The sequence below is a fragment of the Ostrinia nubilalis genome, chromosome 20 (genome assembly GCF_963855985.1).
Source record: "Ostrinia nubilalis chromosome 20, ilOstNubi1.1, whole genome shotgun sequence".
NCBI classification, from domain to species: Eukaryota; Metazoa; Arthropoda; class Insecta; order Lepidoptera; family Crambidae; genus Ostrinia; species Ostrinia nubilalis.
Window position 1 is genome coordinate 5,644,391 of NC_087107.1, and position 13,546 is coordinate 5,657,936.

Sequence of the window (13,546 nt, forward strand, 5' to 3'; positions counted from 1 at the left end):
AGGCCAGCGATTTATACGGCGTATAAACCCATAACTGCGCGCGCGCACTCGACTATTATAGTTTGCGATATTTCAGGTGTTTACGGCGCTTTTATATTGCTCGCAATTTACGCATTTAATTTTAATAATTTTCAAATAACGGATGTTTAGCAATACCTCGATTGGTTAAATTAATAAATTAGTAATTAAATATCGAGTTTTTAGTTACAACTAGGTTAGGTATAGTATTCATTATATGGTTACGATGAGCAGATAGGAAAATAGGAATCTTAATTTCACCTAATAGAATTGCACCTCTCTCTAAATCCAACTCTACAAATCTGGCTTCTTAAAGTTGTTTTGAAAGAAATCTTAAATTAAGTTTTCATTAATTAAATCATAAATTAAGCTGCTATGCTGGGGCGCCGGCTCAACTTGCATATCTCCAGTGCTATGTAAGCGATTCCCTCCCACATTATAACATTATTTTGTATCTTACTAACAGAGGCTAAGTGAAAATTGTTACTAACACGATTATGGACCCCGGTCTGACAATATATTTTTTAATATAATTAAAAGCCCTGCCTAACATTGTGAACTCCGTCAGTTTATAATATAATGCTTGAGATTGTAAACTAACAGAGGGTTAGTTTAGGTTAGAAGTTTACTTACGTAAGATTATAATCTGACGGAATTCACAATTTTACGGTGACATACACGAAATGTAATGGTTAAACTTATTTCTAAGAGTTTCCGTAGACTCTATTATACAACTCTAGCACTTTTAATGGACCAAAACTGCTTACCTACCCACATCGCCATGTCGAACCAAGATCCTTACGTCATCAGCATTACGCGTAACCCTCCAACACGCAATAAAACAGTAATTAAACCGGAGGGTAGAGGAAAAAATGCAATTTCCCTTTACGACTGTCCCTTAAGATCTAGTGGGGATCACTATTGCGATTTAAAAGTTCGCACCCCCGACCCTGAGGTAATGAAGAAAGTGTAATGGTGAATCTAAATGCATAAGAAATTAGAAGGACGAATTAAAAAGTCTGCATGGGCACTTGGGCAGTTTTATACCCGTGGCAATTGGCAGGTTGTAATGAGGTGGCATTTTTGGAATCAGTAGAGTTTTTAATGCGATCTTACAGGCTTTTTTCACAAAAATAACTGTGGTATGAATGCACTACAATAATACATGGATTTACTTGTGTTTTTTTTTAATGCAGTATAAGATGGATATTTGACTGCAATCACTCCTGATGTTAAGTGAGATGCAGTATAGGATGGTACAGACCTGCCTTGTTAGGCCTATTTACTATCGCCTTGAAGCGTATAATGTTATTTAAGTCGTTGACTTGTAATAAACAGCTCTAGGTATCTCAATGATCTATGTCTTACGCGTCTCTTACACTCGATACAAGTATAAAACCTGAAATAGTTATTTGTTACTTTACGCTGATCTACGAGTCTTCAATTGAAATAAGATATTGCATTTCCAAACATAACAAGTGCATTTTCAAACATAAACAAACATGTCCCCAAGAAAACCTTAAGAACCCTTTAAGGCCCCGTCACACGTCCCCGCGGGCGGCGTTAATGGCGGCTAATGATGCCACGACTCCCGGCTGGCCACTTCGCACCGTCCGCGAAGCCCGGAAGAAATAAAGTTTACGGCTTCAGACTGCAGGACCACCAACGCCATTGACGTATGGTACAGTTAACTTACCTATAGTTCTAAAAAGAATCTTAATTGCCTAAAAAGACAATTGTATAAAGTCAATATGGCACCGCTGGAGAGACTGCAACACTTCCCAAGTTTCGATCGAATCAAAGGCCTTCTTATAGTCCACGAACGCCAAGCATAGTGGCAAGTTATACTACTCCGTCTTCTGTATAATCTGCCGCAGCGTATGGATGTGGTCCATGGTACTAGATTCTGAAACCGGCTTGTTCAGGAGGCTGGAAGTCATCAAACTTACGCGCGAGACGATTTGTGATGACTCTCGAAAATAGCTTGTAGACATGACTCAGAAGCAAGATGGGTCTATATATTCTTCAGCACCAGCACCACGCTTCTGTTCCATGCCTCTGGCGTTGTGCCCTGGAGCAAGACGGAGTTAAAGTGTCTCTGAAGGACTTTTAGTTTGGGTGTTCCACCCGCGTTCAGAAGCTCCGAGGTTATTCCGTCGTCACCCGGTGCCTTGTTGTTCTTTAGCTGTTTGAGAGTTACATACATAAACAAACAAGTAAACCATAAGAATCCTATAAGGCCCCGTCACACGTCCCCGTGGGCGGCGTTAATGGCGGCTAATGATGCCACGACTCCCGGCTGGCCACTTCGCACGCGTACTCAAGATGCCCGGAAGAAAGTCAGTTTACGGCTTGAGACATTATCTCATTTGAGGAAGTAAACTCACTTGCGAGACCACCGGCCATCGACTTTTGTCGTAAGCTCAATATTTTCAGTGACAAAGTCAGTGGTAAATCGCACTTTCGATCATCTACTACCTAATTTAAACAGGTTTATTCTGTACCTAAGATAGACGGAATAGACTAATTTACTTAGATATTGGCTGCTTAATTTATATTTCCAACCGCGTTAATGTCATTGTTTACATTACGCATTAAAAGCTGCAGCATTTCTTTTTATGAATCTTCGTAAAAAGTATCAGAATGATTTATTTCCGTACGCGTTTTATTATGCACCTTATTCTTACTAGGAATGCTTTTATTGCCGCGATCATTGTGCTGATGGCCGCTACGCGCCCTTATAAAAGTAAATAGCGAGACATACGCGATAATAAACGAGGCACAAAGAAGATCCAACAATCAGATCTCATAGAACACATCCCCAGCTTTTTCTCAAAAGGAATTTTCAGATAACACCTCTCGCGACAAAGCCCAACCATTATGAAGAACCGATTTCACCTTATAAGAGATAAAACGCCTTTTTTGAGCATTTCATTTGTGATTGTGACCTTACAACCTATCTCTGATTGCGTACGACAGTCAACCTTAATCCAACATATTACAGCACACGAATTAATCTTCGTACATCACATTCAGTTAACAACACACACTGAAATTTCAATTCTCTGTCGCAAATAATAGAAATACTTTTTCCAGGGTGTGCTATTTCAAAAGGAATGTCATTCGGAGTCGGTGTCGACGCGTTGTTTAGTAAAATGTGCAATCATACAGAAAACGGAACGGCAAAAAGCCGTATTATCGGATATTATTATACGGGGGGCGATTGTTCGCGCGATTCCGTGCGAAAAAATTCGCAGCAGCGTTAGGCAGCGGACGTTTATATCGAGTTCTCGTAAGAACGAGTCGATTTAATTGATCGATTATGGAATCGATTGGCGTCCTTTCGGTTTCGAACGGTGTGATTTTTGCATCGCGACCGGCGACGGTTGTCGGAGCTCATTAGTTTGAAGGAGTTAATGGCAGGTTTATACAATGATGTGTTGGTCGTTTAAAAGATAATATTTCTTATGGAAAAGTAACGACGTGTCTGGTTCTCGTGATGCAAGTATATTCGTTGTTTGATTATGTCGATTGCCTTTAGAAACTATAAATAAATGCAGAAGATCCAGTATTTCCAATCACAATGGTTAGTGCAGTGCTGCAGACGTTTTCTTACGCAAATCCGTGTATGGCATTGATGGGTTCGGCTTAGTTCTGAGCAAGAAGTCGTCTAAATACAACTTAATCGTTAAGGGTCTTGAGATATTCAATACAATTAATTGACTACCTCGTCCAGTGGTCCAATTACGGTGTTGTACCTTTTTTGCAATTTCAAGTCCAAAAGTAAGGCCTACATAAACAAATTTTCTGAGGAAGATCCTTATAAAATGCCCAGACATTCCAAGCTCTTTTTCGCAAACCATCCCTAAGCATTTTCTAACAGACGCCAAGGAACCGGTCGGCCATCTATTTATTATTTATCAATTGTATAAATTATTGAATAGAAATAAGGTCTTGACCCCACTAGGGCCGTTTTACGAGCGATAAACTGCTGGTCGTTCGACTGGGAGCGAGCGGTGAATGTAGATCGATGTTGTTTTGAGGATCATGCGTTTTTGAAATACAGTTTGATGGCCGTTTTAGCAATGATTAAACTGACTGTAGATATTTTTATAAGATAGTTAAAGATACGAGTACACACATTTTTATAATAGTATGTTTTTGTCTACAACATTAGAGTTGGTAATAAGATGTTGGGCTGAAGCTTTAAGCTCGTTTTCACCTTTAGTCTGATTATCACTTTCATTAAGTGAGATGCAGGCTACTAGAATGATAGATTCCTGATTTTAATGCTGTATTATTATGGTCTTAGGTGCACTTTGTTCTAGCTATTGCAGGTGATGATTTCATAATGTGCAGGACCCTTGAATTATGTTGAATAATGATTATGACTAAGCGCTCCTGCACACGACGCCGCCACCGCGCCGCCGCCGCGCCGTCGCCGCACCGCTACACTGTTTATACGCGCCGCGTGAACACCGCTGCCGCGCCGCCGCCGCGCCGCTGGCGAAATTATGCTTTGACGGCGCGGCGGCGGCGCGGCGGCGGCGTCGTGTACAGGAGCCCTTATTCTCATCACATTGAACGTTGAGACTAATTAGTTGCCAGGTCCTACCTTAATTTTTTTTATCCATAACATGGGAGCCCTTGGCTTGTATCTTACCTGATAGAAAGTGATGATCAGGCCTAAGGTGGAAGCGAGCTATACGCGGAATCCTCAATCACAGAGTAACCCAGCTTCCAACTGCCGGAACACAACATTGCTAATAACATTGCTGTTTAGCGAAAGACTTTTTTATTTTACTTGCCGATACCTGAAAAAGGATCATATTGCCTCTCAGACTTATTGTATTGGGGACTCCAGCTAAAAACATAGTAGCTTAAAGTGACTGTCCCGTTCAAAATGTATGTGATCTATTGAGTATATTTGCAATATCAAAAGAACTTGCAATATCGCCATAGAATTGAAAACATACCTGGAATGACCTCAAATGACCCCTGGGATGCCGCAAGTACCATTCATCGTAATCCTTAAAACAGTCAATCCAGAGTCAATTGCTATCTCAGATCATAGAAGGGAAATTGCTATCCATACTCTATGGTCCAGAATAAAAAAGTAAGCGAAGACTCTTTTTTTGTCGGTCAAACTATTGCATTCTGGTTCCTATCTTTCAGCCAAATGACGTCCACTGCTGGATAAAGGCTTCCCCAAGGATTTCCGCAACGACCGGTCCTGCTTTGCCCGCATGCAGGTATTCTGGTATTTTATCCATATTCATACTTTCTGATGCGATGCGTTTTTACTTTTCTATTTTTAGTCTACAATTGAGCTCAAGTTAGTCTTCAATGTGATGTGCGAGGGGCTTACGTACCTAATTGTGGCAGGGCTTACGTAGCTGATTTTCGCGGAAAACCTTCCGCGAAAATCGGCTACGTAAGCCATCAAGACCGTTAGAAGTCGAAGTGGTCACCATGACTGAAATCGGTCGGATGCATTATCATCATCATTAGTTTAGTCCAGCATAGGAAATGTAAGAAGAACGAGCTTTTCAGAAGGCGAATAAGTTTCATAAAAATAATCTCTCGCTACCGCTTCTGACGCGCACCTGGCGATCCCCATTGTCTTAATCGAAAATCGAATCGAGTAAAAATGCATCAGATACCCGCTAGAGGTCGGTAATGTCTCATAAACTGTCCTGAGGTCGTCCGATAAGACTCAAGACTATTGGGAACTCCATAAAGAGCCTAGTTTTACGGTTTGCAGGTCAATTTTTAGAAAGCCCTCGCTGTATCTATGCAATCTGCGGTCAGTGTAATAGGAAAAATAAAACACTACGAATAGTTAGAGAATGCATAGAGCCGAATAAACAGATAGAACTATGAATTTTATGTTTTGTTAAGTTTAAAAACAGTGTTTAGCGGAAATCCTTGATATTTTTTACCACAAGGCGTATTTTTGAAGTTTCTGATTAGCTAAAAACTTATACTATATGAAGAAACAATATGGTTTATGTGTTTGTACACTCAATTTTAAATTCTAATGCTTCTAAATCTTTGTCTTCTAATCTTGAAGATATTACCTGAGTCGCGAGGTTTTTCCGGTAGTTATATCGTGAACCATCAAGGATATCAAATTGGAGTAAACGTAATGTCCTTACCTTTTTAAGGCTTATTTCATGCATATTAATGCATGGCTAATTCTAAATATTGGCTTCTAATAGGGGTCTTCTTATCTTAGTTTTAAAGGCATATTTAGTTAAAGGGCTGGTACTAAGTACTAAATACTCAAGTATACGTCAATGGCCGACACTAATTGCAGGCCGATCGCTTGTGCCAGCGTATTTTTCACATCTGTCTTAATTGTTACGGGAATATTTTAAGGCTGCTCTTAAAGAGAGGCGTAGCGAGTGATCAAGCGAAAAGCGATTGAGCATTGGTTTTTAAAATGATATTTTTATAAGCTTGAGCGCATGAAATGTTCATATTAAGCTCATATTAGTAAATGATATCTCAAGCTAAAATATAAAGGACTCAGCGTTGGTCCTATTTTATGGTATTGGTGTACTTATAATATGGTTTGTTTTGTAATAGAGCGAGGTTAGAAAAGAAGGCGAAAGGTTGCATTCGAGAATATAGTGCTATCAAGCTTGTTCTAAAACTTGTTCTGTGTATTGTCGAAACTAGAAAATGTTAATGCCAAGTTAACTAGTATGATTTAGATCATCAGGTGATCCGTCTGCTCGTTTGCCTCCTATCACATAAAAAAAAAAATGATTTACAGTTATGCAAATTCGTAATGGAAAATATTCGAATGCTTTAAAATACGCCTGATCTTAGTAACGAGTTTTTCTTGCAAACTGATTGATGAATGCCATAGGTAAATGACGACGATCAGTTCACCTATTGTGCCATGTTTAATGTGCAATTAAAAAAAAAAGTTATTTATTTATTGGGGTGCTCCGCGCTTTTCAGTACTAACCACGCAGCTTTATTAGTGTAAAAAGTAACGTTTTTATGTACACGTGGACATTGATTGACAGCCCGCTGCGCCCGCGCTCGCGCCTTTACATATTTACCGGAGCATTAGCATTTTTATGAATATTACACGATGTAGCCTACTTGTACTATAACCGCTAACATTCCTCGCTATTTAAATTGATTTTATAAGATCTGTAGGGCAATAAGTAATTTTCAATCATAAAAATAGGATATGGATGGAGTAATCTGCATGCTCTATATTAATTAAAATTGTAATTTTTATGCCTACTTCATTGAAGCTTGTTATTTCTATTTTTATGAAAAAAACTTTTTATTTTTAAAACTACTGAACTGTAGAAAAACAAGATACAATTATTAATATAATGTGAGCCACATTTATTATAATATGTTCAAAACACCCATTTTTATAATAATGTTATTTTAAATTGCGCAATTTTATTGTGCAATTATTCTATCTTATAATTTATCAACATTCAGTATTGCCTGATTATAAGACCATTTATAAGCAGCGAAATAAAGTCGTCCACATACATTAATGAAGCGGTTTTTGTTCGGGCAACATTGATGTATTTCAATTGGACCCATCACCTGCTGGGAGTTGGGGCCAATATTGGCGGTCAAGGGATGGGCCAACGTTTGCCAAACCTGGGGTCAGTCGATTGCCAAATTATGTAAAGTGCCCGGTCATTACGGACGTCTACACTGACGGTTCTATCTTTGGAGGTTGTAGCGTGACTTTGTGGTTTGATACTTGCTGTTTTCAGTTTTTTTTTTACCATTTTTAAGTAGAGTTTTCCAAACAAGATATAAAATACCTGCGTGTTGCTTATGACCTTGTGAGGGGAAATTTTCAAATAGATATTTTGTAATTAACGAGCAACAGAAATAGCGAAAGCTTTTTCATTTAAAGTTTGATTATTTATACAAATACTCACTTATAGGTTCAGATTTGGTTATTGAGCTAGATCTTTCATTGTGTTTTTTTTTATTTTGTAATAGCTCCTGGCGTAATAACATTTCACAAAAGGAGAAACCTGCTCTACCAATTTCAATAACAGCCAATTGATTTTACTAATTCTTATTTTTTATTTGTTTGGCACAAAAATATTTATAGTTAGTTTATGTCAATTTTTTATATCTTCAAGTACCAAGAACTCTCCACCGCAGTACAAACTAGTAGTAAGCGGCACGTGCGAGTAACTGCCCACAACATTGAGGGTAGTTTTATTAAGAATTACAATTATTTATTTACACTGCCCGCCGGATCGACATATTTGTATGGTAATTCTATTATTGTGGGGTCAGCAGATGGACTCGTCTTAGTACCATCACTTTCGAATTGATGTTTGGGGTTATACAAGTTATGGAGAAGCAATTTTTCTTGGGAGTTATCTCCTTGGGATCGTGAAAGGCTATATTATTGGGTTCAGTAAAATATTCGTTGTGTGTTTTTCTACCTACTAATTTGTACTGTGTTTACTGTGGTACTTAGTATTTTTCAATATCAATAATCTGTAGGTCTAGTGTACCTAGCACGATACTTTTAAAATTACAGTTCCTCCTAAATATAGGTAAGTTAGATCATCAACTCTTTTTGTTACATCTGAGCTTAAGTTAAGGATTTCATTTTTGATAGGTAACCTACACATACTTCTAATTTAATAAATACTTTTTCGTATGTAAAGCTTTTTATAGTTATTGCAATTATTTGATGATGGGATGGTTCGTTTTGAAGTCTAATGTGTTAATACTTATGTTGGAATTATGCTATTAGATAAGAAGTGTCTAATTTTATGGCATGAATGGACATAATAATCCTAACTATCGCAATACGACAAAAAATGTCATATCGTTTAATTTAATTTTACAACTGGATGATTTTTATAGGCCATTTTTATTTATATCGTATCCAAAGCAACTATTGGAGATGCTCTTATCAAAGTAAACATCCTTGTTAGACGAGCGCCTGATATTATGCAAATTACATTATTATTCATACTGTTTTTGAAGAGGGCGCGCCCTGGAATCGAACCCCTAATCTTCACGCTTGCAACTTTATACGTCAACTTTTCAAACAATTTACTGCGCAATTTTGAACCTTAACTCAACCCGTAAAGGTTAGAACTCAGAATAAACTTATTTTGGTAATCGCATCACTAAAGTTGTTTCGCCACGGCGCTACTAGATGGCGCTAAAGGCAATGCAAATTTCGATAATGTAATTTCCCATGATGAAAAATTGAGGATTTCGTTTGGAGGAAATCTGATTGGCAAAACATCTGTAAGTTATTCCAAGTTATTATAATATAATAAGATTAAGGTGGGACCTTATTATTTCTTAATGTTTGTTTAATGCGCGAGGGAAGTCACGGGTTTTTCTTATTGGGAAATGATGCGTGGAGATTAAATTCGGGCGTAATATATTTTTTCTTTCAATTAGGTCGTTGTCTTGTTTATATTTATGACTTTTTTTACGGAAGGGAAAGTAATTCAAATACGACTGTTATCCTAGTAAGTTGTATTGGGTTTTGGATTAAAGTTAATTAGAATAGTTGATTATTTTGAAGTAGAGACTTGCCAAAATAAACTTCTGTGCACCCTGGGTATAATTTTATGAGTCTACAGCCTTTAAAGATTAAACACTACTTTGCCATAAAAAGTGTGTATTTTATACAGGGTGTTTGGCGGAAGGTTAGACAAACTTCGTGGGTTAATTTCTTCTTTAATTAAAAAAAAGCAGCTCACTTAGGGTCAAATGAGCGAACTTGTATTCTCAAAATGACCTTACCTATACACCCACGAAGTTTGTCTAACCTTCCGCCAAACAACCTGTAGTGGACGCATAAGACTATAGATTTTTAAAATTACTTACAACTAGCCACAGTGTTTTTCCTCATCAGCTGTCATGAAGAATCGAGCTTATCGGTATCACAAACTGTCCTTCTCAAATTGTTACATGATAATAACATTGTAATAATAAAGGCTATAATTCGCAAACCGCAAGCTGGTTCGACGGAGGTCGCGCGAGGCGTGGGAGCGTGCGCGTACGCATAACGTAATTGATGCGATCCATGTCACTAATATTGTTTGGATGATTTTATGAGTCAATCTTCAGAATTAGTGAAAAAAAAAACTCTGAAAAAGGACACTTAAAGAAAATCAATTGAAAGAATACCGTGTTTCTGCATAAAAAGTCCTTTAAAACTTACGTATCCTACTAGGAAAGCGCTGGACGCAGGCCGCTACCAACCGGGTAACATGGAAAGCATTGGGGGAGGCCTATGTTCAGTGGACGTCCTATGGCTGAGATGATGATGATGATGATGATGATCCTATTAGCAATAATGTACATTTGAAATTTTAAAAATCCTCCACGAATAATGTTTAGCATATTGGAATTTGACGATAATGTTAAATCATCTTGCTAGTAGAATTAATAACTGTAGATTTGGTTAATTCCTTTTGCTGGTAATATTCGAGTTGCGGTAACCTTTTTTGTGTCTGGATAAGTAAAAACGATTGAACCTATCTAAACACAATCATAATGACTGTCTGTATTCTTTTAAATAATATTAAAGTAGTTACCTACATAATATTATATTTTTCAGCTTAATCATGTAATTTTAACACTTTAGGATTAAAAAGTGTGGGTAATTTGATATTTGTAGAGATACAAGCTATTCTTTATAATTGAGTTAATCATAATAATATGTATAATATGCTAAAAATAAAATGAATGCTTATAGATAAAGTTATCATTATATAACTTTATCTATAAGCAGTTGCTAATTTGTGCCGAGGTTATCCCTTTATATTATCTGTTTTGCGAATGAATATTAAGTACATACTATAAAATTATTTTAATGTACAGTTAGCACATCAGACTTTGCAATTTTGTTGCAAATTCAACCTTATTATGACTGAATAAGATTCCACATTGTTTAGCTTGATTGTACGGATCTGCGTAAAAGCTGGACCCAGCACAAGCTGCAAGAATATCTACAATCATGTCTTAATTTCTGTTAGGTCTCAATTTCTTCTATCCATTGCATAACCCACTCAACTGCATTGTTTTAAGGTGCATAATGCATTTGGGGTGAACTCTGTACCGCTAGCACGAAAAACTTTCGTCTTCGTATCGTATGCGTATTCGAATAGCCATCGAAAGATTTAGTATGAAAACTTAAACAGCGCCACTATGGTAGAAACGAAAACTAAAAAAAACAATAGCACGATTTCGTATCTGAAACGAATAGTGAACGAACGTGACGTAAACTGAACTCAGTTAAAGAAAATGGTAGCACGAAATTAATTTTGACAATCGAGATCGTCACGTTATCGTTGAATTCGAAGGCTGATCGAATTTTGTTTCTTCGTCAATTTTGTAGTGAGGAGGTTTAATACGCAAACGATTCGAAGACGAAAGGTTTTCGTGCTAGATGTACTAGTATGAAATAGTGGAGGGGTCAGTGCGTTGCAATATTGTCGAATATAAATCAATGCTTAACGGTTTATTGTAGAGCTTTGTAGTGGGTTCGTCTTTTAAATACTAACTGAGCTTGCTGTATAACGTTATTTTGCAAAAGATTTAGGTCTCTGAGGTCAACATTGCATTGTGAATGGAAAAAAAATACCTGTGTTAATTTAAGTAATCCTAAACAATGTCTTAAGACTTAAATCCTGTTACTCAGATATTAACTCTAGCTTGTTATTCTGTCTCTTGTAATTAATTGAATTACATAATACATACATAATAACACGATAATTGAAATCTAGAAGTTAATTTTTACGTCACATTGAGTATGTTATACGGAACCTACTCAATCTGACGTAAAACATCCCACAAACAAAACATAATATAATACCGGATTAAATTGATTGTTTTCGCCAAGATTAAGCTGATACGTAGTTATATTGTTCGAGCAAAAATAGTCATACTCGTCGATATTAACATGGAATCAAGTTATTACCAAATTACCAAGCAATAATGTACCTTTTGCGCAATAAATATTCTTCATTTACTTATATGGAAAGCAATATTGCCAAAAAATTACAATAAAGAAAAACACAACTTTTTTACCATTTAAGTGGAGATCCTGAGTTTTTATTGTTCATGGTGCACCGGTCGGTAGAGACATCTTATTTCGCCCGCCGACTTATGTCAGCGAATGCCCCAGATCTGATGTTTATCGGGATTTATTATAGAATAGACGCTGTGAATACAAGAATACATGTAACGGTGGGAAGGATAGCCATAACTGCTGGTGAAATTTATTTATTAATTTTAAGATGATACTTTAATGATTTAAATGTAGAGAACTAAACAGAGCACTTCAGAAGGTTTATTCATCTGCACGCAATTTATATTAATGACTAATGTTTTCAAATGAGCTTAAAAAAGGTTTAATTAAGTGCTGTGTAAGAAAATGATTTTCTTAGAACTCTACTAAAACTTTTTCATATCATAAAATAACAAATACCTAGTACTATCTGCCATACTTCTTAAATGTAGAATTATAATTTATCGAAAGAAAAAATATCAACCGTGAAACCCAGCAAGTGTAAAATAAAACAAGTTTCAGCTTTGTATAAATGTAGAGTCAACTCATTCTGCGGTTACAAACGCCACCTAGCGGCATTTTCACTAACTAAACCTCACTGTGACACTGAGTAGTCTCTAAGTAACCGCACAGATGGCAGCAGTAGTATGTGAGTTTTAAAATGTAAGGCTGAGTACATGAAGTCTGGCTGATTATAAAAAAGATGACCTTTTTTATTTAAAAACTTTTTTATGTGAATTTGTTATGAAGTATTAATGTAAAAATAAATTGTTTCAGATACTATGCACAAGAGAACTGGTAAAGATATTAATATAATTAGTTATAACTTTTATTTTGTTTTATCTTAGTGCATTGCGTTTTGTTTTTATTTTATAACTAATTTGCTTTTATTTTAAAGTATTAATTATACGTTAACTACTTAAGTATAATTTTATGTAGTGACTAAATTTTTAAGTACTACATTTTTGTCTACATAGGTAACTAAAATATTGCTGTACCAACCTTACTTTTAACTTTTATTAAATCCAAGGATCAAAGTAATTATCTACCTAAAAGCATTTTCTATACAACATTCACCTCAACTAAAATAATCCTATTTCTTTCATTGTCTTAAAGATTTTATTTCAAGGTCCGTTTAAGGTTAACCCTTCCGTGGCTAACGAGAAAGGCAGCTCTCGAGGAATTAAAAGTGCCATTCTTAGCATTAGAGGGTTAGCTCTTTATGCGACGCCGCGCGCAAATTGACCGTGTAATGTTTTCAGTGTTGTCTAATTATGTTGCTTTGAATAATGGCTTTTCGCTTCGCATTTAGTTTTTTGGCTAAAAATGACATTTCTTTTTTACTTACGTTGTTTCGCTTTGCTAATGAAACACGCGTACCTAGTATTTTTATTTTATTTTAGACCACTACTTTAAAATAATTATGTGAAATTACATCTCTGTTTTATTGTTTGTTTGTTATTTTCACGG

General features: G+C 36.4%; 1 protein-coding gene across 2 annotated transcripts in view; it reads left to right on the forward strand.

Annotated features, from left to right (window-relative positions):
- Positions 1-13,546, forward strand: part of LOC135081512 (protein trachealess) — a 199,362-nt gene that overhangs the window by 87,103 nt on the left and 98,713 nt on the right. Inside the window, exon 4 of one of the 2 annotated variants that reach the window (XM_063976226.1) lies at positions 12,854-12,874. The exons of the other annotated variant lie outside the window; for it this stretch is intronic. Within the exon in view, the coding sequence (XP_063832296.1) occupies positions 12,854-12,874 (21 nt within the window). The remainder of the gene's footprint in view (positions 1-12,853; positions 12,875-13,546) is intronic. 2 annotated transcript variants of the gene reach the window in all.